This window comes from Plecotus auritus (assembly GCF_963455305.1).
Source record: "Plecotus auritus genome assembly, chromosome: 6".
Taxonomy (NCBI): Eukaryota; Metazoa; Chordata; class Mammalia; order Chiroptera; family Vespertilionidae; genus Plecotus; species Plecotus auritus.
In genome coordinates, this window is record NC_137773.1 from 168,040,175 (window position 1) to 168,066,299 (window position 26,125).

General features: G+C 44.1%; 1 protein-coding gene across 1 annotated transcript in view; it reads right to left on the reverse strand.

Moving 5' to 3' along the window:
• Positions 1-26,125, reverse strand: part of TRANK1 (tetratricopeptide repeat and ankyrin repeat containing 1) — an 87,706-nt gene that overhangs the window by 54,511 nt on the left and 7,070 nt on the right. The window contains exons 2-4 of the mRNA XM_080674234.1: positions 5,729-5,860; positions 3,562-3,600; positions 1,461-1,587 (exon numbers count right to left, since the gene is read on the reverse strand). Coding sequence (XP_080530360.1) covers positions 1,461-1,587; positions 3,562-3,600; positions 5,729-5,860 — 298 coding nt within the window. The remainder of the gene's footprint in view (positions 1-1,460; positions 1,588-3,561; positions 3,601-5,728; positions 5,861-26,125) is intronic.

Here is a 26,125-nt window from a genome sequence, read left to right on the forward strand (position 1 = left end):
TCTTCACTTCTTTTCTCAGGAGGCCCCCATGACACATAGAAAGTAACATCAAATGAAATCTGGCCGGGCGGGCATGGCTCAGTGGTTGAGTGTCAACCTATGAACCAGGAAGTCACAGTTCGATTCCCTGTCAAGGCACATGCCTGGGTTTCGGGCTTGATCCCCAGTAGGGGGTGTGGAGGAGGCAGCCGATCAGTGATTCTCTCTCATCACTGATGTTTCTCTCTCTCCCTTCTTCTCTGAAATCAATAAAAAAATATAAATCTGTATGCTTTTTCTCTTGTTCTCTTGTTCATTAGCAGGACCCTAAGCCACTGAACCAAAAGAGGGTTAAGGAAAAGGTGTTTTTCCTCCTCCACAATGGAGGGCATTTGGAGGAGGGACAATCAGGGGGAAAGAATGGAGATGGAGAGAGACACCCAGGAGCTCTGGGTAAAAATGGGGTAGGGGTCATGGTTGCTATGCTGTCAGGTGCAGGTTTGGTCACTCAAAATCGGTGTGGATCAGTGGTTGAGCATCAATCTATGAACCAGAAGGTCACAGTTCGATTCCCGGTCAGGGTACATGCCTGGGTTGAGGGCTCTATTCCCAGTAGGGGGTGTGCAGGAGACAGCCAATCAACAATTCTCTCTCATCATTGATGTTTCTATCTTTCTCTCCCTCTCCCTTCCTCTCTGAAACCGATAAAATATCCTATACAATAAAAGGCTAATATGCAAATTGACCGAACGGCAGAACAATGGTTCGCTATGACACGCACTGACCACCAGGGGCAGACACTCAATGCAGGAGCTACCCCCTGGTAGTCAGTGTGTTCCCATAGGGGGAGCGCCGCTCAGCCAGAAGCCGGGCTCATGGCTGGCGAGCGCAGCGGCAGTGGAAGCACTAAGGATGTTCAACTGCCAACTTAGGCCCACTCCCTGCGGGGGGCCTAAGCCATCAGTCAGACATCCCCTGAGGGCTCCCAGACTGCAAGAGGGCGCAGGCCGGGCTGAGGGACCCCTTCAAGTGCACGAATTTCGTGCACCGGGCCTCTAGTGTGTATATGTGTGTGTGTGTGTGTGTGTGTGTGTGTGTGTGTGTGTATAAAAGAATTGGTGTCATGTTGTCCACCAGTTTGCAGATGAAGTAAAGCTTTGCTATCATGAAACCTGTAAACAGCAAAGAACATGAACAGACTATGAATTTGGTGTCACTACTTCAGAACAAAACGAACTCAAAGGATCTCCACCACAATCCATCCACCAAGAGCCCAGCTCTGCTCTCCACTATAAGGGCATTTCAACACTTGGCCATCATTGGTTCCGCCCTTCTCTGGGTACCACTCACATGCCCCATGAGCACCTGTGTTAAGTGCAAAGGGAGATGAATGAGAAGCACTCCCATTTTAGAATGGAGGGGAGGAGGCAAGCTAAGAGGAAGGAGGCAGCAGCTGCCCCCAGCGGTCCCTTGCACCATACCTTCACGTAGGTTGGATCCCACTGAAGACACTCCTTGGCAGCCACAAATGCCTCGTTCCATTTCCCAAGGTTGTAAAAGGCATTGGACTTGTTGCACAGAAGCACAGCCAAGTCCCTGGGGGGAACCCTGTGAGAAAGAATAAGCTGGATATCCATAAAACTATCTTCCTGCAAATACAGAAAACAATCCTTAAAGACCATCACTCTGATCCTGACTGCTGTCATGCCCATGGGGTTTCGGCAGGAAATGTGCCAGGTATGCCTATCAGAGCTGACCCTTGTAGACCCCTAGAAATCCTGGGGCACTGACAAGGTACAATCTGTCCTTCCTCACTCCCAAATCCTCTGCTCCTAGCTTTTAATGACAAATGTTCTCAATACTTTGGTGCCACTTCCTACTGATCCCCACAGATCTCTTCATTTTTTAGGGACTGTTCCTAAGGATGGAGAGGATGGGGGTTTCCCACTGAGTGTGAGCAGAGTCCAGACACGGTGTGAACCGCTCCACGTGCATGCTCCTCCTGAATGGTGGCAGAGCTTATCACAGGAAGGGCCGTTCAGAACACGTGACCACCGGGAGAGACCCAGGCCAACTACTATTCTATCATACTGGCAGGACCCAGAGCCAGAGTATAAACAAGGCCCAAACACCATGTGGCTAATCTGCACTGCCCAATAGAGGAGCCACTAGCCACATGTAGCTGTTTAAATTTAAATGAATTAAACAAAATGTAAAATTCAGTTCCTTAGTTGTATTTGCCACATTTCAGTACTCAGTAGTCACCTATATTATAGATCGTCTTCATGATCACAGAAAGTCCTCTTGGACAGTGCTAGTCTAAGGATCTTAAGGCCATAACTCAAGCTTACAAACTGCTCAGTAAAACACATCCTACCCTCCTCTAATTATAATACCTGGGAGGCAAGGTTCAAATTTAGAACTGCAGGCACTGTCAGGGCAGGGTGAGCCAGGCCTGTGCCCCTGCCCACTCTCTCTTCTCTTTCCACCTCAGCTTTCATCCTGCCCTGTAGGAGATACAATTCCAAACTCTGTCCACACCCCTGATCTTGGCCAGACCTCAGAAGAATGGATGCAGATAGGAGGCTCATGCAGGGCCTGGGAATAGGGTCCATGGGCAGAAATTCCTGGGCCCTAGTACCCACAGTGTGGACCAAAAGGGATGAAAGGGTTCTGGATGAAGCCCCTGGCCCAACAGACTCCTGTGGGGAGGGGTACAGCTGGGGGAAGGTCAAAACAGGTCCCTCTAAAGCATGGGCAGGACGGGGCCTCTCTTGCCTGGGTCTCGGGGTAACACAGCTGCAAGGTTAGTGCTGAAATCACGTCAGAAGAAGGAAGAAAACACAAAATATATCACAATATGTTAACAAAAGCCCAAAAGCCAATGAATTCAAGACACACGGGGGGCGGGGTGGGGAGGGAGAAGCAAGGCGAATTCTATTTTATTGAATATTTTCAATTGTGAAAATTATACCAATCACTAAAGAAAAGATAGGTGATGCAGATAAGCACAAAAAAAAAAAAGCAAAGAAAAAAATCACCTCTACTACTATCCCCACCCCAGTGCTTTATGTGCCTGGCTTCTCTCAGCACCCATCATTCCCTCTAGGGCCAGAGATGAGACTCCAAAAGCACAGAAGAGGCAGTGGAGCATCCAGGGGGTGACTGGCAAGGGAGCTGTGACTGGAGTGTAGTAGATGCCCTGGTGCCGGACCCATACCCTAGCCAGTGCAGCCATCCCCACCTGCAGTGAGTGTTGGCTGCAGCTAGGGGCTCCACAGATTTACCCTCAGCCTAATGGGAGCACCCGCTCCCAGGAAGTTATGCTCCTGCTAGGGACTGAATTGTGTGCCCCAACTCCCAATTCATATGTTGAAGCTCTAGCCCCCAATGTGATGGTGTTTGGAGATGGGGCTTTGGGGAGGTGATTAGGTTTAGATGAGGCGGTGAGGGTGGGGCCCTCGAGATGGGGTTAGTTGCCTTATAACAAGAAACACCAGAGAGCCTCCTTGCTCTCTCTCTCTACCATATGAGGACACAGTGAGAAGGTGGCCGTCTGCAAACCAGGAAAAGAGTTCTTACCAGGCACCGTACTGGCCAGCAGGATCCCAGGCTCCAGAACTGTGAGAAATAAATTCCTGTTGGTTAAACCGCCAGTCTATGGTATTTTGTTATGACAGTGCACGCTGACTAATACAGCCCCCCTCCCTAGGACAACTCCCAGGGGCTGGACAGCCTATAGCCAATGATGGACTAATATGGGAATCAAAGGGTCAGCCCCTTATCCCAAAGTGGGACCAGCTCTGCAGTACAACTCATCCTCCCAAGTTCGCTGGAGATCAGACTAAAGGGGACTCCAGGTGAGACAATATCCCTGCCTGGAGCCTTCCCCTGCCCCATCCTGCTTCCCTCAGTCCCCATCTCCTGAGAGCACTTGCTCTGCAAACCACATGCACCTAAATCCCTATATCAGCAGGAAGACAGGCAGCAAGTGACGGGCAAAAGACACAGTGTCAGGAAGGTCCATGAAAGGCAACATGTGAGGGTCCGGGCAGAAGTCCCATTAGCAGTCACACAGCCAGTAAGTGGTGGAGCTAAGATTTGAGCACTCACAGTGTGGGGTCAGTCTGTGATCATAACCACTTTCCCACGCTTCCTCTTTAAGAAAGCCAGGTGTTCTGCCCTGAAAGAGGAGCTCTAGGCCCAGCTCTGACAGTTCTGATCTGACCCAGAAAGGGGCAGAATGACAGAAATACAGGCCAAAGCCAATTACACTCAAGTCCAGCTAGAGTGCAGATATTATGGTGATAGAGAGGTAGTGCTGGGAAACATGTTTCAGTAATTTAATTCAGTGTCATTTCTAAGTACAAGTTTAGGCTGTATGTACCCACAAATAGCCAAGCTCTTGCTTCTTCTGCTATGGCTGTTCCCAGAATATGATCTGGGAACCTCAGGAGGGAAGGGGTTCCCCAAGACCATTTTAGGTAATCCACAAGGTCAAAATTGTAGTAGACTGAATAATGGTCCCCCAATAATGTTACCTTTTACGGCAAAAGGGACTTTGCAGATGTGTTTAATTTATGAATCTTAAGAGATTGTCCCAGATTATATATAATCACAAATGTAAGGATGAGAGAGAGAATGAAACCAGGCAGAGGAGAAGGTGATGTGATGACAGATGCAGATTGAAATATGCTTTAAAGATGGAGAAAGGGGCCACAAGCCAAGGAAAACGGGCAGTCACTCAAAGTTCAAAAAGGCAAGGAAATGGATTCTCCTCTGACACCTTGATTTTGGCCTTGCTAAGACTCATTTCGGACTTCTGACCTCCAGAATTGTAAGATAATAAATTTGTACTGTGTGAAGCCACTAAGTTTATAGTAACTTGTTACAGCAGCAACAGGAAAGAAATGTATACAATAATAATATTAAGACACTTTGTACCTTTACACACTCATTCTCTCATGTGTTCAGGGGATGTTCAGAGGCTACATGACGTGTGCTATCAATACAGATTGAATGTAGAAGCAGATGTGAGAAGCCAGATGTCTTCTACTGAGACAGACATTAAAAGAATTTGTGAAAATGTAAAATGTGCCAGTCTTCTCACCAAATTTTTTTCTTTGGAAAATATAGTTATTTTTCTTTAAAATATGTTACTTATATTAATGTGTAATGGATTTCTTACTGATATTTTTATTTAGATGAATAAACATATACTGTAAATTTCTTAGTTTTAAGTTCTGATACAGACTTAAAACCTACATATTGACAGCTAAAAACCTACATAAACAAAAGCTCTTTGGGTCCTCCATGACTTTAAGCATTATCATAATATGAAAATGTTTGGGAACAGGTCTACTAGAAGTGAAGGGGCAGGGGAAGAGGTGAGCCGCATTCCTGAGTGGTGAGCACTGTGGCCAGGGGGTATAGGCACAGGTACTCAAGAAGATGAAATGAATGACAACTGAGAAGTTTGGAGACTTTAGTCATCCCAGGAATTCTGATCCCGTAATCAGACAGAAGGGAGAACTTGGTAATGTTTATCAACAGTCCCTTAAGTTTCACTTTCCATTTCCCTTATTACTCTAGTGTATTCTGTTCAATTTCTGAGCTAACTCTAGAGATGATCAACAGGAAGTGAGCGAGAAGAAAACAGAAACTAGGCCGTGTAATAAATGACAAGAAAACTTAAGCAACTGAGTTCCCTTTTACTTAAAAAAGGTGGGAAGAAAATACAAACACTTACCCCCACTGGTATAACTGCAGGAGAACCTGGATGGCTTCATCGTATTTTCTGATGGCCAAAGAGAAGTTCCCATTCTTAAAAACTTGGTTGCCGGATTCTTTCAACAGCTCAGCATAAGTTGCTGGGTCCATCCTGTGAGGAAACATAGGAAAAGGCTGGCTGCCAGGCCTGCATGGGCCTCGGTCCCCTTCCCATCTGCACTGCTGAGAGTCTGGAGAGGCAGTTTGTTAGTTCTGGCTCCACCCACCTGTGGAAGGCACACCCTAACAATACTTCTTGCCATCATGGGACCAGATAGAGTCTGCCCAGGTCACTTCTTCCTCAGTTCTTTTCTGACCTCAGGAGCAGAGGCCACAACAATTTCATTTAGCCTGTGTTAATGATCAGCTCTGCACTAAGCAAGGAGGCTGCTGCCAGGTGCAAGACAGCATAAAACTGGTAGGTAGTTTGGCTCAAGAAGTGGCAGCGGTTCCTATAACTGGCATGATTATCATGCTCTCATTTACCCATCACTGTGCCCATAAGGAGGCACTGTCCCCACTGTTCAGATGAGGAAACAATTCTCAAAGAGGTTCACTGCCACTTGCCTTAAGATCTGCTAATGGCATTTCCCAGTTCAGACCCCAAATTCAGGCTTCTGCTCTTGACCACTATGCCACATCACCTAACGGTACAAGCAAAACTCAGCTGAGGGTCCTACTCAGAAAGGAGAGGAGGAGGTGCAGTTCAGAAAGCCACAATACACAAGGGACTAAGTCACAGGGCCACCACATCACTGCCTCCCCCGTCCACCTCCCTGCCCAAAACACTATAAAATAAGCGGCAGAGCACCCGTGTCTGAGATTTGTGCCTGATTTTGCCTTTGCCTGCTTACTCGTCTGTGCCTCACAAGAAGCACAAGGTTCTCTCAGGTCGTGACTTTCTGTTTTATTCATTTTGTGCCTCTATGGCCTAGCACCGTGGTCGGCAAACTGCGGCTCTCGAGCCACATGCAGCTCTTTGGCCCCTTGAGTGTGGCTCTTCCATAAAATACCACGGCCTGGGTGAGTCTATTTTGAAGAAGTGGCGTTAGAAGAAGTTTAAGTTTAAAAAATTTGGCTCTCAAAAGAAGTTTCAATCGTTGTACTGTTGATATTTGACTCTGTTGAGGCCCTAGCATATAATGGGTACTTTAATAATTGTGTGTAATAAATCTGAATGCCAGACCCAGAGGTTGTCTCTCACTTCCGCGGCCTGGGTGGTCGGAGAAGTGCTTGTAGCCCTGTCCACATGATGGGCCTCAGGAGAGGAGCTAGGAGAACCTCAGGGAGATAGGGGAAGGAGGAGAGGGGGGCAGCAGAGAGCCTTTAGGATTTCCTCCTCCCAAAATACCAGTGGGAAAGGGAAGGCAGTGGGGGAGATCTTAAATATGAGGCTGATTCAGGTGTTTACAAATGCCATGTGCCTGTGGGGATGTACAATCCATTGGGGTTCTTACTGACCAACACAATTCTTAGATAATAATTCTTACTTTTATTGTTTCAAATCTTTTTTTTTTTTTTTATCCTCACCTGAGGATATGCTTTCACTGATTCTAGAGAGAGAGGAAGGGAGAGGGAGAGAGATAGAGAAAACATTGATCGGTTGCCTCCCACACATGCCCCAACTGAGGACAGAACCTACAACCTTGTTATGTGCCCTGACCGGGACATTTCAACCAAATGAGCCACACTGGCCAGGGCTAGTTTCAAATCTTGATGAGGAATTTCGGGTCAGGGAAAACAGACACATGCAGATGTAAGTGAGGGCTTATTTTAAATCCGCCTGAGCTTATTGGAAATGGGGTTTTTTAACTGAGCTGCATTCCTCAGGCAGAGCTGTATCAGAATGATGCACATGATTCGTAAACAGTCAGAAGGCGAAATTCCACCTACATTTTTCATTAAATAATCTCTCGATCCTATGGCTCGCACATCGACACACAGAAGACTTGAACATGAAAATAGTTAAAGAGTTGACTGACTAGAGAATAAAAACATGTTTCTCGCCCTAACCGGTTTGGCTCAGTGGATAGAGCGTCGACCTGCGGACTCAAGGGTCCCGGGTTCGATTCCGGTCAAGGGCATGTACCTTGGTTGCGGGCACATCCCCAGTAGGGGGTGTAAAGGAGGCAGCTGATCGATGTTTCTCTCTCATCGATGCTTCTAACTCTCTCCACCTCTCCCTTCCTCTCTGTAAAAAATCAATAAAATATATTTAAAAAAAAAAACAAAACATGTTTCTCTTTCAAAATACTGTCAGCCATAAGTCCCATACATATTTCTAAACTCGCCATGTTGGACAACTAGAAAAAGAAAATCGCTATTAACAATAGCCGTCTTTTGTAAATATCTTTCCACCCCAAGACAAGACCAACACCCTGACTAACATGTGTGAGGTCCTAAATAGACAATTCACAAGGAATACAAGGAATGGCTAAATATATGGAGAGAAGATAAACAGGATCACCCTCACTAGTGAGCAAAAAATGAAAAATTAAAACAAAGTATCATTGGAAAATAATTAAAAGAATGACCTCCAAGTGTTGGGTGCTGTCATTTTCTGCTTACAGGGAAATATACTATATCATGGATAGATTTAGGCCCGTGGGTGTTTGCCACAGTGAAAAATGGAAATAACCCTCAATGTTCCATAACGTGTAATGGATTACAGTCAGTTGTAGGATATCCGTCTGGTATAATATGATGCAGTTATTTTTAAAATCATGTTGCAAAAGAACATTTAATGATAGGCTAAGTTGGTAAATAAAAAAAAACAAGCAACAGAAAGGGATGTATAATCCCAAATTAAATTTTAAAGCCATATAATATATTGAAAATATGCCAAAATGTGAAGTCACACCATTGTAATAGGCAGGGTTTTCATTTTTCCAACTTCCAATTGCTCTACACAGTACCGCCTTAATAATCAGACCGTAAGTGATTTTTTTACAGTTGTCTACACTATGCAGAATAAGCCCCACCCTTTATTCATGTTGCTTCTAATGCTGCTCCTTGTTCATTCACTTACTAATTCGATTAAGCTGGTATAGGCGCCCAACATCTCTGAGTTGGTCCTTCTTTATACCTTACAAGCTGCCTGCAGGCATCTCAAAGTGGGGGAGGGGAGTTAAGGGGGTGGAGGCCATTGTCATCAGCTTGCATATTCTTAAAACCTATTAACTTGTCTGCCCCAGTTTCCCCCTTGCTTATTTCTGCAATAATATCTCTTGTTGACAAATCCTCGGGCACTACTGGAGGCGCTAACATGTCAGTGCAGGATTCTCAGCTACTCTCAATTCTCTCCCTCCTTGGCCTTGTCACGGTGATCATCTTTTTGGTGAGTGGGAAGGCATTCTGGTCGACACCAAATGCCTCATTCTCAGCAGCCTCCCTCAAAGGCAGCCTCATTGGATGGGGGCCTTTCTTGTGGGAAACTCAGACTCACCATTTCCATTCAGGGTTTAGCTCTAACAAATGCCCCTCCACATTTCCATAGACTCAGGTCCTGTTTATGGTCCTAATTTTTCCAGGAAAGATTTCCAGATACAAACTACAGGATCTGATGTCTTCTAAATATGGAGGACACACAAAAAACACACACAGCAAAAAAAAAAAAAAAAAAAACACAAAAACATAAAAACAAAAAAATATGGAGGACATATTATTGAAACCTCACTAGATGGAGCCCTATTGCAGGCTGAGCAATCAGTGAAACTAAGCAAATCTGAGCATCAAACCCCCAAATTCTCCAGTGAGCCCCCAGTGGGCTTCCCCCACTGTGCCTTCCAAAACACTGCTTTGGTTTTGCTCTAGAACCTTCTATTTGGCCAAAATTCACTGGTGAGCTATTTGGTACTCACTGGGCTGAAGTCCTGATATTGACCCTTCAGGCCCCTGAGAGGTCCGGTTGCTGGAACTCAGTGATGTGGAGCCTGTGAGTTCCATGACACCCAGATGGGGCCAGGTACGTGCTTCCCAACATTAGTGTCCTTGGCAGTGGAGTATGGTTCTCTACTTTTTAGTTGGTCAACTGGGGAGGAAACTCTCTGATATCCAAAGTCTTTAACCTGGTCCTGCCTGTGCTTTGGCTTAATCTCATAGTGGTAACAGCATCACATGTGGTTGCCACTCAGCCATTTCCTAGCTGTGAAACTATGGGCACATTACCTGACCCCTCTGAGCTTCACTTTTTTCATCAGCAAAACAGGGCTGATTAAAGCGTTAAATGAGATAGTGTAACTGTAAGTTATGCACAGAGTGAGTGAGCTTAGCTCAAAAGAACCGCCCTCGACCCAATTGCTCTAGGCCTGTGCTGTCCAATATAGAAGCCACTGGCTCCACATGGGTAGTCTACATTTAACTTTTTATAAGTTCATACCCCCTTCACCCATTTTTCCCAATCCCCACCCCCACCTCTGGCAACTACCAATTTGTTTTCTATATTTTAAGCTTGGGTTGGTTTGCTGGTTGGTTTGTTGGTTGGTTGATTTTAGATTCCACATATAAGAGAGATTATATAGTATTTGTTTTTCTCTATCTGATTTACTTCACTCTGAGGTCCATCCATATTGTTGCAAACTTCAAGATTTCATTCTTTTTTATAGCTGAATAGCATTTTTTATCCATTCATCCATTGATGGACATTTAGGCTGTTTCCCTATATTGGCTACTGTAAATAACTGCAATGAACTGCAATGAAGAGGGGGTGCATACACCTTTTCAAGTTGGTGTTTTGTTTTCTTGGAATAAATAATCAAAAGTGGAATTGCTGGATCATATGGTAGTTTTAATTTTTTGAGGAACCTCCATACTGTTTTTCATAGTGTCGGCACCAATTTATATTCCCACCAACAGTGCACGAGGGTTCCCTTTTCTCTATGTGCTCACCAGCACTTGTTATTTGTCTTTTTGATAATAGCCATTCTAACAGGTGATAGCTTATTGTGGTTTTGATTTGCATTTCCCTGATGATTAGTGATGTTGAGCATCTTTTCATCAGATCTTCTGTCCATTTTTAATCAGATTATTTGTTTTTTCTGCTTTGAGTTGTATGAGTTCTTCATACATTTTGGATATTTGCCCCTTCTCAGGTATATGATTTGCAAATATTTTCTACTACTACCACCCAGAACCACGGGAAAGCTGGCTGAGTAGAAGTTCTACAACTAGAAGGAAAGAGAAAAGCGCATTGAGACGTGCACAAGAGCGGAAAAGCTGAGGTTCGGAGGTGCACGAATCGGGCTGGTGGCTGGCGACCTGGTGGGCTGTTTTTTTCAACCCAAAGGGAGACACAAGCTCCCAACTGCTCTGAACTCCAGTTTCTGGCGAGACTCTGGGGACCCAGGCTCCTACGGGGAGAAGATGGACCATCTGCCATCGGGTCGGAAAGTGAGGCTGGCTTTCTTGGAGAGGTGCGCACAGGAATCATTGTTTACTGCGCTGGGGTGCGGGACGCGGGACGCGGGGACGCAGAAACTTGGAGACGCAGAGACAGTTGACTGGCAGCCATGGCTGTTTGCCACACCCTAGCCTAGTGATTCCTTGAGACCACACCCCACACAATTTACAAACCCACCCAAGCTCTGCGCAGTGGCTTTAGCATATGAATGGCCTGTCCTATCGCACCTTAACCTAACAAACTGCAACTCTGGTCAGACAGTTCCAAAACCTCCAAACCCAAAGCAAAGAGGAGAAATCTGCAGATCTCGCTGTAGCTCCTGCTGGGTGGCCTCAGACAGTAGCTGACCTGCACCCCATTGGAGATCCAGGAGCCAGTGTACCTAGTGGTCAGTGTGAGACGACACCAGATTTCAACTCCTCACATCCATAAGTGACACATTCAAGAGGCAGACTCAGTGAGCACCAAAGCCCCACTGAAACAAGTCCTGCCCCATAAGGGTGTCTCCAGCACAGCAGTTCTTCCATTATAGACACAGTGGGTCCTCACAGCCAATTGGCCTGGAGGTCAATTCCTCCCAGTGTACCAACAGCAATCAAGGCTTAACTACAACAAGACTGCACTCAGCCCACAAAGGGGTGCACCAAGAGTGTCCACCTCAGGTGATAGGGGAGGCTGAACCACTCGGCCCTATAGGTCACCTACCACAGAAAACCACCCCATCAACACAGGGAAGCAGCCAAAATGCGGAGACAGAGAAACATGTCACGAATGAAAGAAATGGAGGAAAGCAAACTACTGGACATAGAGTTAAAAACCACGGTTATAAGGTTACTCAAGAATCTTCTAAAAACCTCTGAGGAACTTAGTGAGACCTTTAAGGATCTTAATGAGAATGCCAAAAAAATAGAAAAGGACCAGTCAGAAATTAAGCATACACTGTCTGAAATGAAGAATATACAGAAATTCAACAGTAGACCAAAGGACGCCAAGAATCAAACCAAAGATTTGAAATATGAGGAAACAAAAAACACCCAACCAGAAAAACAAAAAAGAATCCAAAAATATGAAGATAGTGTAAGGAGCCTCTGGGACAACTTTAAGCGTACCAACATCCGAATTATTGGGGTGCCAGAAGAAGAGAGAGAGCAAAATATTGAAAACCTATTAGAAGAAATAATGACAGAAAACTTTCCCTACCTAGTGAAAGAAATAGACTTACAAGTCCAGGAAGCGCAGAGAACCCCAAACAAGAGGAATCCAAAGAGGACCACACAAAGACACATCATAATTAAAATGCCAAGGGCAAAAGACAAAGAGAGAATATTAAAAGCAGCAAGAGAAAACGGTTAGTTACCTACAAGGGAGTACCCATATGACTGTCAGCTGATTTCTCAACAGAAACTATGCAGGCCAGAAGGGAGTGGCAAGAAATATTCAAAGTGATGAACAGCAAAAACCTACAACCAAGATTACTCTACCCAGCAAAGCTATCATTTAGAATTGAAGGTCAGATAAAGAGCTTTATAGATAAGAAAAAGCTGAAGGAGTTCATCACCACCAAACCAGGATTATTTGAAATGCTGAAGGGTATTCTTTAAGAAAAGGAAGAAAAAGAAAAATGTAAAGATAAAAATTATGAACAACAAAATGACAACAAATACATGCCTATCAACAAGTGAATCTAAAAATCAAGTAAATAAAAAATCTGATGAATAGAATAAACTGATGAGTATTAACAGAATCAGGGGCATAGAAAGCGAGTGGACTGACAATTCTCGGGGGGAAGGGGATGTAAGGGGTGCGGGAAGAGATTGGACAAAAATCTTACACCTATGGATGAAGACAGTGGTGGGGAGGAAGGGCATGAGGTGGGGTGAGGAATCAGGTGGAGGGGAGCTATGGGGGAAAAAAAGAGGAACATCTGTAATAATCTGAACAATAAAGATTTTTTTTTTTTTTTAAAAAAGAAGCTTACTGGCTGTTTCCTTCTAGGAATTTTGTGGTTTCACCTCTTACATTAAAGCCTTTTATTCATTTTGAGTTAATTTTTGTGTATGGTATAAGAGAGTGGTTGAGTTTCATTCTTTTGCATGTGGCTGTCCAGTTTTCCCAGCATCATTTATTGAAGGGACTGTCCTTGCCCCCAGTGTATATCTTGGCTCCTTTGTCATACATTAATTGACCCTATAGGCATGGGTTTATTTCTGGGCTTTCTATTCTGTTCCATTGATCTATATACCCGTTTTTATACCAATAGCATACCATTTTATTTACTATTTTAAATAACATTTAATCAATGTTATCAAAACAAGACTTTTTTTTTAAAATATATTTTATTGATTTTTTACAGAGAGGAAAGGAGAGGGATAGAGAGCTAGAAACATCGATGAGTGAGAAACATCGATCAGCTGCCTCCTGCACACCTCCCACTGGGGATGTGCCCACAACCAAGTTACATGCCCTTGACCAGAATCGAACCCGGGACCCTTCAGTCCACAGGCCGACGCTCTAGCCACTGAGCCAAACCGGTTTTGGCCAAAACAAGACTTTTTAAGGGCTTAACTGAAGAACTCAAACACAAAATATTTTCTCTGTGCTTACAACTATAATAGAAATAATTCACATCAGAATTTGTGGAGGGGGGGATTATACTCCTCTAGAAACCAAGAGTGAGCTCTTACTGTTATGTGGGCAAACATCACATGTTTTCATGTGCTTATATTTCTGCTTTTTCTTGGTATCATCACATCACAGGGGAAAGTGAATTGCCAACCCAGGCTTTTCCTTCTAAATAAGATTTGCCACTTACATTCTCATTATAAGGAAGAATGCTCTTTACCTCTGCCTTAGAACACAGAAGGCTCCATTGTTGAGTCCATTTTTTTTTAACAACTGGGTGGTCTATTTATAAGATGAAATTATTAAATGCAAGTGATAGTAATTTAACATAATGACAATATGCTTAAGCACCAATTAGACTTTACATCACCAAGTCATTTTATTCTTATAAGAAGCCCCATGAAATAGGTATGATTGTATCCCCATTTGACATATAGGGAAAATGAGGCAAAGAGGGGTTAAGCTACTAACCATGGTCACACAGAAAGTGGTAGAGCTGGAATCAAACCCAGATGGCCTGACTGGCTCAACTATATTCTCTGAAGGGCCAAGACAGAGGCCAAAGGCCAGCACCCAGTTAAATCACTACAGGATGTGATATTCTGCCCAGCACTGAGCACTCACTCCCTGCCCTTTCAGTTTTGATAATGATGCAAAAACTAAAAGATAAATAGAGACAGTTTCACAGCTGCAGGTTTCACAGCTGCCGCATTGGCTTTCAGCAGTTCCACTACGTTCCTAAAAGAATTCAAGGTCCAGCTGTTGGGAGGTGTCTTGGGCTGCCTATCTACACCCAAGGAAGAAAAAGCAAAAAAAAAAAAAAAAAATACAAATGCACCAAGTAGGCTTTGAAACAAGCACATTTAAAGGAAAGCAGATCCAGAAGGAAACCAAGATGGCGGCATAGGTAAACACCTAAACTGCTGCCTCGCACAACAATATCAAAACTACAACTAAAAGACAAAACAGACACAATCCAGAACCACAGGAAAGCTGGCTGAGTGGAAATTCTACAACTAGAAGGAAAGAGGAAAGCACATTGAGAGTCAGAGGAGCTGCAAAAGGCTGAGGTACGGAGACCCGCGCGCGCAGAGAAGACGGGCGTCTGAGTGCATGGGCGGCTGAATGTGTGGCTGGCTTTCCAAGCGGGAGGGAGATGGAAGCTCCCGACTGCGCTGAACTCCAGTCCTGGGTGAGACTCTGGGAACCCAGACTCATTCGGAGGGAATCTGGACTGTCAGGAAGAGAAAGCACACTGAGACTCAGGGGAGCTGCGGAAGACAGAGGTCCGGAGGCGCGCGCAGGCCGAGAGGACTGACTGCTGAGTGCACGGGCAGCTGAGTGCGTAGCTGGCTTTCTAAAGCAGGAGGGAGACGGAAGCTCCCGACTGCGCTGAACTCCAGTTCCGGGCGAGTTTCTGGGAACCTAGACTCATTCGGGGAGAAACTGGACTGTCTGGCAGAGGGTGGAACTCGAGGGCGGCTTTCTCTCAGAGGTGCTTGCAGCGATTACCAAGGGACACTAGGACCCAGGGGCCTCATAGGCCAGGGCTGATGGGAAGCCAAGGCTGTCTGCTCAGCCCTGAGACTCTGCCCCATCCAAGCTGAGCACAGAGGCTTTTGCAATTTTGCAAGTCTTGTCTCATAAGGCTGTCTCCAGCACAGAAGTTCTCCCAGCGTAGACACAGCTGATCCTCACAGCCAGTTGGCCTGGAGGTAAATTCCTCCCGGTGATACCAACAACAATCAAGACTTAACTACAACAAGGCTGAGCACACAGTCCACAAAGGGGTGCACCAAAAGTGTCCACCTCAGGTAACTGGGGGAGGCTGGAGCCACTGTGCCCTATAGGACACCTAACACACAAAGCTACTCTACTAACCCAGGGAAGCAGCGAAAATGCGGAGACAAAGAAACAGATCACAAATGAAAGAAATGGAGGATAGCAAACAACTGGATACAGAGTTCAAAACCATGGTTATAAGGTTTTTCAAGAATTTCCTAGAAAAGGCCAATAAATTTAGCAAGACCCTTGAGGACGAAAAAGGACCAACTAGAAATTAAACATACACTGACTGAAATAAAAAATATTATACAGAGACCTAACAGCAGACTAGAGGACCGCAAGAATCAAGTCAAAGAGTTGAAATACAAAGAAGCAAAAAACACTCAACCAGAGAAGCAAAAAGAAAAAATAATCCAAAAACTTAAAGATAGTGTAAGGAGCCTCTGGGACAACCTCAAGCATACCAACATCAGAATTATGAGGGTGCCAGAAGAAGAGAGAGAGCAAGATACTGAAAACCTATTTGAAGAAATAATGACCCAAAACGTCCCCCACCTGGTGAAAGAAATAGACTTACAAGTCCAGAAAGCCAGAGAACCCCAAACAAGAGGAATCCAAAGAGGACCACACCAAGACACATCATAATTAAAATGCCAAGGGCAAAAGACAAAGAGAGAAAATTAAAAGCAACAAGACAAAAACAGTTAATTACCTACAAAGGAGCACCCATACGACTGTCAGCTGACTTCTCAACAGAAACTATGCAGGCCAGAAGGGAGTGGCAAGAAATTTTCAATGTGATGAATAGCAAGAACCTACAACCAAGATTGCTCTACCCAGCAAAGCTATCATTCAGAATTGATGGTCAGATAAAGAGCTTCACAAATAAGAAAAAGCTAAAGGAGTTCATCACCACCAAACCAGTATTATATGAAATGCTGAAAAGTATTCTTTAAGAAGAGGAAGAAGAAAAGGGTAAAGATAAAAATTATGAACAACAAATACATATCTATCAACAAGTGAATCTAAAAATCAAGTGAATAAAAAATCTGATGAACAGAATAAACTGGTGAATATAATAGAATCAGGGGCATAGAAAGGGAGTGGACTGACAACTCTCCGGGGGAAAGGGGTATGGGGGGTGCGGGAAGAGACTGGACAAAAATCGTACACCTATGGATGAGGACAGTGGCGGGGAGGTAAGGGCAGAGGGTGGGGTGGGAACCGGGTGGAGGGGAGCTATGGGGAGAAAAAAGAGGAACAATTTTAATAATCTGAACAATAAAGATTTATTAAATTAAAATAAATAAATAAATAAATAAATAAATAAAATAAATAAATAAATGAATGAAAGGAAAGGAGATCCAGGTCATTGTGGTTTTTATTTGTCATTGTGTGTATGCAAAGGAAATTGTGTAACTAACTTATAGGAATAGAGCAAAAACTACCAACAGGAGTGGGCTCAGGGCAGCTGAAATGGGCAGCAGAGGGCTTTACCTTCATACCTTATCTGGGTACTACTTGAAATCTTGAAAGCAAATTAGTTTCCTTTTTTGGTTTTTGGTGGTTTTATTTGTTTTTAATAAAATACTTTCCAAAGACCCTAAATGCAGTCAGTGATCCAAGATCAACTCTGGAATGCTAGGGGGAGAGACAGTTCCAAACTGAGACCAGAAAAAACAATTCTCAAAGCTGACTCCTTCCTACTCCCCACAGGAAGTCAGCCAGGATAAGAATCCAAAATCAGACTCATTCTGGGGACTCCAATTTGTTTTTCCCCCTCCCTCCCTCCTTCCCTCTCTCCCTTTTCCCCTTGGGGGAAAAGGGGAAAATGCAGGAGGAGAAGAGTAGGGATTTTCTTAAGAAACTTACTCAAAATCCTTCAAAAGGCCTCAGGAGAAGTCTGAAGCATTAGGCCCAACACTTTTCTACTTAGGTATCAAAATAGGACAAGAAAAAACAGATCACCCTGCCATCCCACCTCAGCTGTTTCACCAGCCTGCCATAAACCTAGGGCTGTCCCAGTCCATCCACTCTCCTTCATCCATCAACTTTAAATTATTCTGTCCCAACTTATAGTCTCATTAGCCCTCAACCACACAGAACACCAAAGTCAAGTTGGTGATGCTAAAACCAGTTGACAAGTCTGGCTCTATACTGCCCTGGTAAAATGTACATCCTGAAACTCATATTCCCAGCAAAAAGTAAGTATCATAAGTAACGGTCTACCAGGCAGGGTCTCTTGACTGGTTTTAAATCAATGCCTCTTTTGATGAAATTTTCACACTCACTCAACACACAGGTACCTCAGAATACTCCAATTTTAATATTTATATAGTATCTATCCTGTGCTAGGCACTGGGGGGACAAGGGAGTTGACTGAGAAAGGACAACCACTATCCCCATGTTTGAGAAGCTTACTATCAGGAAAATGAACATTAAATAATCACACATGTATTATAGTTAACAGATTTTCCTTCATAAAAAGAAAAAGTAGAGGGTATAAGGAAGCATGTAAAGGAGAATATAACCTAAACTGTAGGAGGAAGGCAGGTTTCTCTTAAAAGTGATAGTTAAGCCCTAACTGGTTTGGCTCAGTGGAGAGTGTCGGCCTGTGGACTAAAAGGTCCCGGGTTCGATTCCAGTCAAGGGCATGTACCTTGGTTGCGGGCACATCCCCAGTAGGAAGTGTGCAGGAGGCAGCTGATCGATGTTTCTCTCTCATCGATGTTTCTAACTCTCTATCCCTCTCCCTTCCTCTCTGTAAAAAATCATTAAAATATATATATATTTTTAAAAAAGTGATAGTTAAGCTAAGATCCGGAAAATCAGTCATTAGTCCAGTGAAGAGTATGGGTAGGTGTCCAGGCAAGGAGAACAGTATATGCAAAGGCTCCAAGCTTCACAGTTCAAGAACTGTCAGGTGGGTGGGGAACAGAAGTGAGGCTGGAAGAGTAGTAAGGGCTCCATTAGATAGATGAGCTAAGATCTTGAGGGCCATCAGAAGGTCTTGGAATTCATCTTAAATGCAACTGGGAAAGCAGCCCTGTCCTTTACAACATTCTATGATGATGGGAATGATCTATTCTGTACTACCCAATATGGAAGTCACAAGCCACTGTGGCTATTAAACATTTGAAATACAGCTACTGTGACTAAAGAAGTAAATTCTTAATTTTACAATCTACATATATAAAAGGCTAATATGCTAAGTGTCCCTCCTACCATCCAACTAGTAGCTATGATGTGCACTGGCCACCAGGGGGCAGACACTCAACGCAGGAGCTGCCAAGCTGCAGTTATTAGGCAGCAGCAGTTCTCAGGTGATGCACCCTGAAACCAATGGGGGCCTGATTCCTTGCCGGGCCACACAATTCCACCTTCAGCCGTGGGTTATGTTGTTGCTGGGGCACTGTCAGCTCCAAATCTGGTTTACTGCACACTTGCGTTTGTGTTCCACACCCTATACAACAGCAACTTTGCAGAGTGCTCTCTCACACTCTGGGACCTCTCGGGGGATGTCAGAGAGCCGGTTTCAGCCTGATCCCTGCAGGCCAGGCCGAGGGACCCCACCTGCTGGAGGGACCCTGCTCACTCCACAGACACCTGGGTATGTCCAGCCCATCTAGCCCAGTCCCACCTGGCCGGGCACCTTCTAATTAATTTCCTTTCAATGTGCACGAATCCGTGCACCAGGTCACTAGTTACATATAATGAAAAGATATATGTAATAGGGATGTCCTAACCCATTTCCTTGGAAAGGCCAAATTTATTTCTTTTAACACTGTCATTGAAGTAAAATACAGTAATGTGCATTACATACACTAATCTTGCGTGCTCAGATCAGCGAATTTTTAACCCATGTAACCTCCATCCAAGTCAATATATAGCACATTGTCATATATTGCCCCTGTCTCCTGTAAACATACCTTCACCACTATTTTGATCTCTAAACTACAGATTAGGTTTATCTGTTTCTGAACCTCTCAGTCACACTGGGAATTCTTGAGTCTGGTTTCTTTCCTTAAACATTGTATGTGTAAGACTCACTAATGTTACTGTGTGTATCAGTAGTTGATTTATCTTGTTGCTGTGCAGTGTTTCATTGCATGATTTATACTAGAATTTATCCATTCTACTGATGGATGTTGGGTTGTTTCCAGTTTGAGGTAATTATGAATAAAGTTGTTACAAACGTTTTTGCATATGTCTTCCAATGAATATATGTCTGCATTTCTTTTGACCACATAACCCAGGGGTAGAATCGCTGGGTCACAGGGTACTATACAGTTTTTGTAGATAATACCAGTTTTACTCTCAATAGCAGTGTGTTGGGAGTATAAACTGCTAACATTTGTCAATAGTAGGTATTATTAGTCTTTTTAATTTTAACCAATGTGGTATCTCATTGTGGTTTTAATTAGCATTTTCTTGATGACTAATGATGTGTGCTTTTACATAAAGACATTAGCCACATGAATGTCCTCTCTTATGGAGTGCCAAAAAGACCCAATCTTAAAAGTAAAGGGTTATTTGTTTTGTTTTTAATAAGTAACCATAGATGACCACATGCCAGACCCACTTTAGCTTATTATTTAATCAATAATATCACTACTTGGCAGGAGGGAGAGGAGTGGACTCTGGCCTGGACACCCAACAACCATTACTCAACTGAACAGCACACAAATGATAACAAGCTCAGGAAATACATTTTCTAAAGTAAATGGCTAATGAGAATTCATTGGATTCTAGTATGATAGCATGGTGCCACTGTAAAAACTAAAAACAGGTTAAACTTTTATGGCAAACACTTGAAAGTTGGCCCTGAATATCTATTAGTGGTGTTTATAACTCAGAAAGTTCGACACTACCCATTTGGCTACAGTGAACCATCCTGGGGCCTTCAAAGTAGCCTAACTGAACCCCAGTTGTGTTTCTGTTATCACCCCCTTCCCCTCAGAGCTACTGTCCTTATGGGGAGCCCATCCCAGCCCTAGTTCCTGAGGGTCTGATGAGCAAATCCTATCTCCCTGCCAGGGACTGGTTCAGGACTGGGTGTGGGACTCAGTTTTGGCCTTGAAACTTACAGAGATGTTTGTTAGAGGCTTCTGGGAACATTTTTCTCACTCTTCTGAATAAGCTTCTAAAAGCAAATGTGTCTGCCATTTGAGGCACTGGCCAGTGTAGAAGTGTGGCTGTGAATCTCAACACCGCATGTGCAGATGTGCAGCCCCGAACTTCAGCCCGAGGATGAAGCCAACACCAAATGGACGAGGCCAGAGCCCAAGGAATCACAGGACAAGATGTGGGAGCCACTGGTTTGAGAATCCTGAGGCCTGCCTTATGCATGTGGCTATTTACATTTTAATCTAAAATGACTAAAACTGCCCGGCCGATGTGGCTCAGTGGTTGTACCAAGAGGTCACCAGTTCGATTCCTTGTCAGGGGATATGCCTGAGTTGTGGGCTCGATCCCCAGTGGGGAGCATGCAGGAAGCAGCCCATCGATGTTTCTCTCTCATCATTGATGTTTCTATCTCTCTGTCCCTCTCCCTTCCTCTCTCTCAAAAAAAATTAATAAAACATATTTAAAAATAAATAAATAAAATAACTAAAACTAAACTCAGTGGAAAGCTTCAGGTCCTCAGTCACTCCCGCCACATTTCAAGTACTCAGTAGTCACATGTGGCTGCATTACTTAACAGATATAAAATATCACCAGCCCTGAGCAAGTTCTATCTATACTAATAAAAGGGTAATATGCAAATTGGTCAGGACACCCTCACAGTAATGACCGAACAGCAGGCTGCATGGGGCGACCATGCTGGCAGGGGGGACAATGAGGGGCAACCAAACAACCGAACAGCAGGCTGTGTGGGGCAACCAGGCCGGCAGAGGGGGGCAGTGAGGGGCAACCAGCCCAGCATGGGGGGCAGTTGAGGGTGACCAGGCTGGCAGAGGGGGCAGTTGGGGGCAACCAGGCCGGCGGGGGGGGCAGTTAGGGGCAATCAGGCAGGCAGGCAGGTGAGCAGCTAGGAGCCAGCGGTCCCGGATTGTGAGAAGGATGTCCAAAGTGTCCCAGATTGGAGAGGGTACAGGCTGGGCTGAGGGGACCCCCCCCCCCCCGCCTCGTGCATGAATTTTGTGCACTGGTCCTCTAGTTGGGAGAATAAAGTTCCAGACAGAATAGTAACGTAGGTGCAACATCTGAAATATTATCTTCTACTCGGTAAAAGATGTAGCCTTTATTGTGTGTGAGAGTGGTAGATTTGAGGGCTGTTGCCCCAAATCTTGGTGTGCGGAGTCTCTGCCCAGGGACTGGATATCCCCACGTTTCTTGCACTACTCTATTCCCACCACTGAGCATCCTGCCATCTTTCTAACCCACACAATATCTAACACATAGAGATGAACAATATCTGCAATCAGGGTTATAAGTTCTCTTGGAATTACTTCTGCAGCATATTTTGGATAGAATGTGGGGCCACAGGTCATGCTGAGTGAACCCAGCCACATCTCCCCCAAGCATCTCTTAGAGCTTGCAGTAGGACAACTGGAAACTAGGTCATTGCTCCATAGCTTCCCCATAAACACAGAACCTTCCGTTTCTATCCTACTTATTCCATTAACAAGCAGAGCAAAGCCCTGCAAAGCCAAGGTCCAACCTAAGAAAACTGCTACTGACCTTGTAAAGCATGAAGAAAACTTCCTGACATGATTTCATAAAGCAACTTGTGGGTTTTTTTTATTTGAGAGGGGGATAAAATAGCTGTATTCTGCTATTGCAGCTTTATCTCCGCTGAGTAACTGTTTAGAATTTTCGATACAGCCAACTCTAAAGCCCTGTTTCCCTGGATATTCACATTAAGACCTGACTCACCTCAGAATGACTCACTCTTGTCTCTCAAACCAACCAGTATTTCAAAAAACATGTTTTTTGTTCAATTCCAGATCATAAGTGGAACACTTCACTATGTGGAGAAAGGCAGGAAGAGGACTCCTGGGAAGGTTAATTATATTCACACAGCTTTACAATGTAATGTTTATAGACTTAAACTAACACAGAAATAAAATAACCTGTATCTGTTCAACCTGAGGAGATAGACACAGATTTTCAAGGGAAAAACAGGTAATACAAATTTTAATGAAAAAAATATGAAAGCGTAGGTATATATAAAACTCTCATAGCTTTTCTTAAAAGATCCTAACAGAATATCCAATAATACTCATAAAATTGAAAGACTTACATGGATTAAAAAAAACTCTACTCAAAGAAAAGTCTTGACTTTTAAAAATACTCAACATGTTTCTATTTGAGCAAATTCACTATTATAAAATGTCAAATCTTCTCCATATTAATGAATTAATATTTTCAACAAAATTTCTATTTAGAAAACAGAATGTTTAAGGAGATTAGTGAAAGAATTCTCAACTTCATCGAAAAGAATAAACAAGTCAGAATAGCCAAGATATTTTTAATAAAAAGAGAAGAATTAAGAGAAACGTTTTCTCTACCATTTTAAAATGCATCTCAAACATATCTCATTTTAAATTGTAATACTAACATAAGAGTAAGGAGATCAATGGAACAAACAGAATATAAGGAAATAATATATACTATAAAAGAATTTCATCTATGATAAAGGTGGCTTTTTAAATTGATAGAGAAGGAATGAATCAGTTTCTACAACTGGCTAGATATTTGGAATAGAAGTTAAATTTCTCCTTCATACCATGTTGTAGACCAATAATGGAGACCTCTCATCCGCCTCCCCTCCCCCCGCCCCAAAATGTCAATGCCCTCACCCCCAGAACCTGTGAAAAATTTACATTATATGGCAAAAGGGACTTTGTAGATGTAATTAGGATTACAGACCTTAAAATAAGGGAATTACCCTGGAAGATCAGGCGAGCCCATTCTAGCCACAAGAACCCTTGAAAGCAGAGAACGTCCTCTAGCTGGGGAAGAGAGCTGCCGGGGAGAGGAGGGCGGGAGAAGGTGGATGGGAGAGGTGCAGCAGCAGATATGCATGAGAAAGAGGACCCATCAGTGATGCCCTGAGGATGGAGGTGGCCTTAGAAACTGATAAGAGGCTCTCGGAACCTCAGCCCTATAGCCACAGGGAACTGGAACGGCCAGCAACGTGAATGAGCCCGGAAGAGGATTCCTTGCATTCTCTCTAGGAGCTCAGCCAGCCAGTACCTTGGTCAGCCTTGTGAAACCTGCCAAGCCAACCCAGACTTCTGACCTACAGACTGTGAGATAATTACGTAATTCCTGTTGACATAAGCCACTAAATTGGTGATCATTTGTTATGGCAACAATAGAAAACGAATACACATCCTATACCAAAATTCGTTCTAAATAAATGAAAAAAATGTTCATGTAAAAAACAAACATCACAGTGATCAACCAAAGAACTTGTATGCATATATGCATAACCCATGGACACAGACCATAGGGTGGTGAAGGCCTAGGGTGAAGGGGTCGGGGTGCGGGGACATGCGGGGGGAAGAACAGACATATGTAATACGTTTAACAATAGATTTTTTTAAAAAATAGAATGATAGAAATGTTTTAAGAAAACACTACAATGCCCTAGCCCAGTGGTCGGCAAACTGCGGCTCGCGAGCCACATGCAGCTCTTTGGCCCCTTGAGTGTGGCTCTTCCACAAAATACCACAGGCGGGCGCGCATGTACAGTGCGATTGAAACTTCATGGCCCATGCGCAGAAGTCGGTTTTCGGCTCTCAAAAGAAATTTCAGTCGTTGTACTGTTGATATTTGGCTCTGTTGACTAATGAGTTTGCCGACCACTGACCTAGCCCATTTGGCTCAGTGGATAGAGCGCCGGCCTGGGGACTGGGGGGTCCTGGGTTCGATTCTGGCCAAGGGCACATGCCTGGGGCTTGATCCCCATTGGGGGGCATGCGGGAGGCAGCCAATCAATGATTCTCTCTCATCATTGATGTTTCTATCTCTCCCTCTCCCTTCCTCTCTGAAATCAATAAAGAATTTTTTTTTTTTTAAAGAAAACACCGCCCTAACCAGTTTTGCTCAGTGGATAGAGCGTCAGCCTGCGGACTGAAAGGTCCTGGGTTCGATTCTGGTCAAGGGCATGTACCTTGGTTGCGGGCACATCCCCAGTAGGAGGTGTGCAGGAGGCAGCTGATCGATGTTTCTCTCTCATCGATGTTTCTAACTCTCTATCCCTCTCCCTTCCTCTCTGTAAAAAAATCAATAAAATATATTTTAAAAAAGAAAAAAGAAAACACCACAGCATAAATTGTTTGTCTAAACACTATGTTGTACACCTGAAACTAATATAAAAATAATACTGAATGTCAAGTGTAATTAAAAAGTAAAAAAAAACTTAAAACCCACAGTAATAAAAAGAAACAAGCTGCTGACACACAGCAACATAAAGAATATCAAAAACATTATGTTGAAAAAAAAAAAAAAAACATTATGTTGAGCAAAAGAAACCAAGCTCAAAAGAGTATATGCTTGTGATTCCACTGAGATGAGGTTCTAGAACTGGCAAATATAAGAAATCGAAGAGAGGGAAGGCTATTGAATGGAAAGGGGTGCGAAAGCACTTTCTGGGGGATGGAAATGTTCTCTGTTTTGACTGGGGTGATGGTTCAGGGTAAAGGTATTGGCGGCGGCAGCCCCTACATGTAATTTGAGTGTAAACCCTGCAACATTTACAGAACCTTTGCTTTGTTGACTCAGCAGAGAAAATATTTGTTAAAAACAAAGCCCTAATATTTGCCTGTTTTCTCAGGGCTTTCCTGAAATGACCAGTCAGTTAAGCAGCTAAGAGAATCTGTGAGACTCGGGCCTTGGATGAAGGAGGGAGGGGTCAGTGCTGGAGCATCTGAAAAGGGCCCCAACTCTTTCTTTGGGATTGTTCCTTTGGGGAAAGGGCCCAGCTCCTGGTCCCAGGCCCTAATAAACCCTTTTCAGAGGGAGGGTGTCACCCCGGGAAGCAGCCTCTGGGATGGCTGCTCAGCTCACCACAGAGGCCCTCTCAGAGGGGAGTGAGGTGCCCAGAGGCAGGCCCTCGGGTGTGATGTGTGATCTGTGATCTGTGCCTCCGACCTGAAGGCAGGAGTGTTTGAACTTTAGGAGAAGTTACTTCCGTGGTGGCACTGAGGCAAGAGGCTCCAGAGGAGGGTGGCCTTGCCCCCTACTCTGCGAAAAAGCTACTTTGGGGCGAGGGAATACGGTGCCTAGAAACAGGAGAGGCAGAAAGAGGGATGCCACTGCCTCTGAGGCCCAGTGGCTCCCCTGCCCCTTCCCTAATTATCAAAGTCATCAGCAGCCTTCCAGAACGGTCCTCCTTTTGCCTAAGTATTTTTTCTTTCATTCAGTAGACAGAAAAGGAGAGTGGATCGCCTACTTCACCCCTCCCTACAATTTCACATTAAACAAGTTCTTTATTAGGGGTGCCCTGTCCCTACCCTGTGCCAAGTCTCCAGAGCTCCATGCTAGCTAGACCTTTGTTTTCCTGCTTTCCCCAGTAGACTGAGCTCTTAAGGCAGGAACTGCGTCTTACTAAGTCTTATT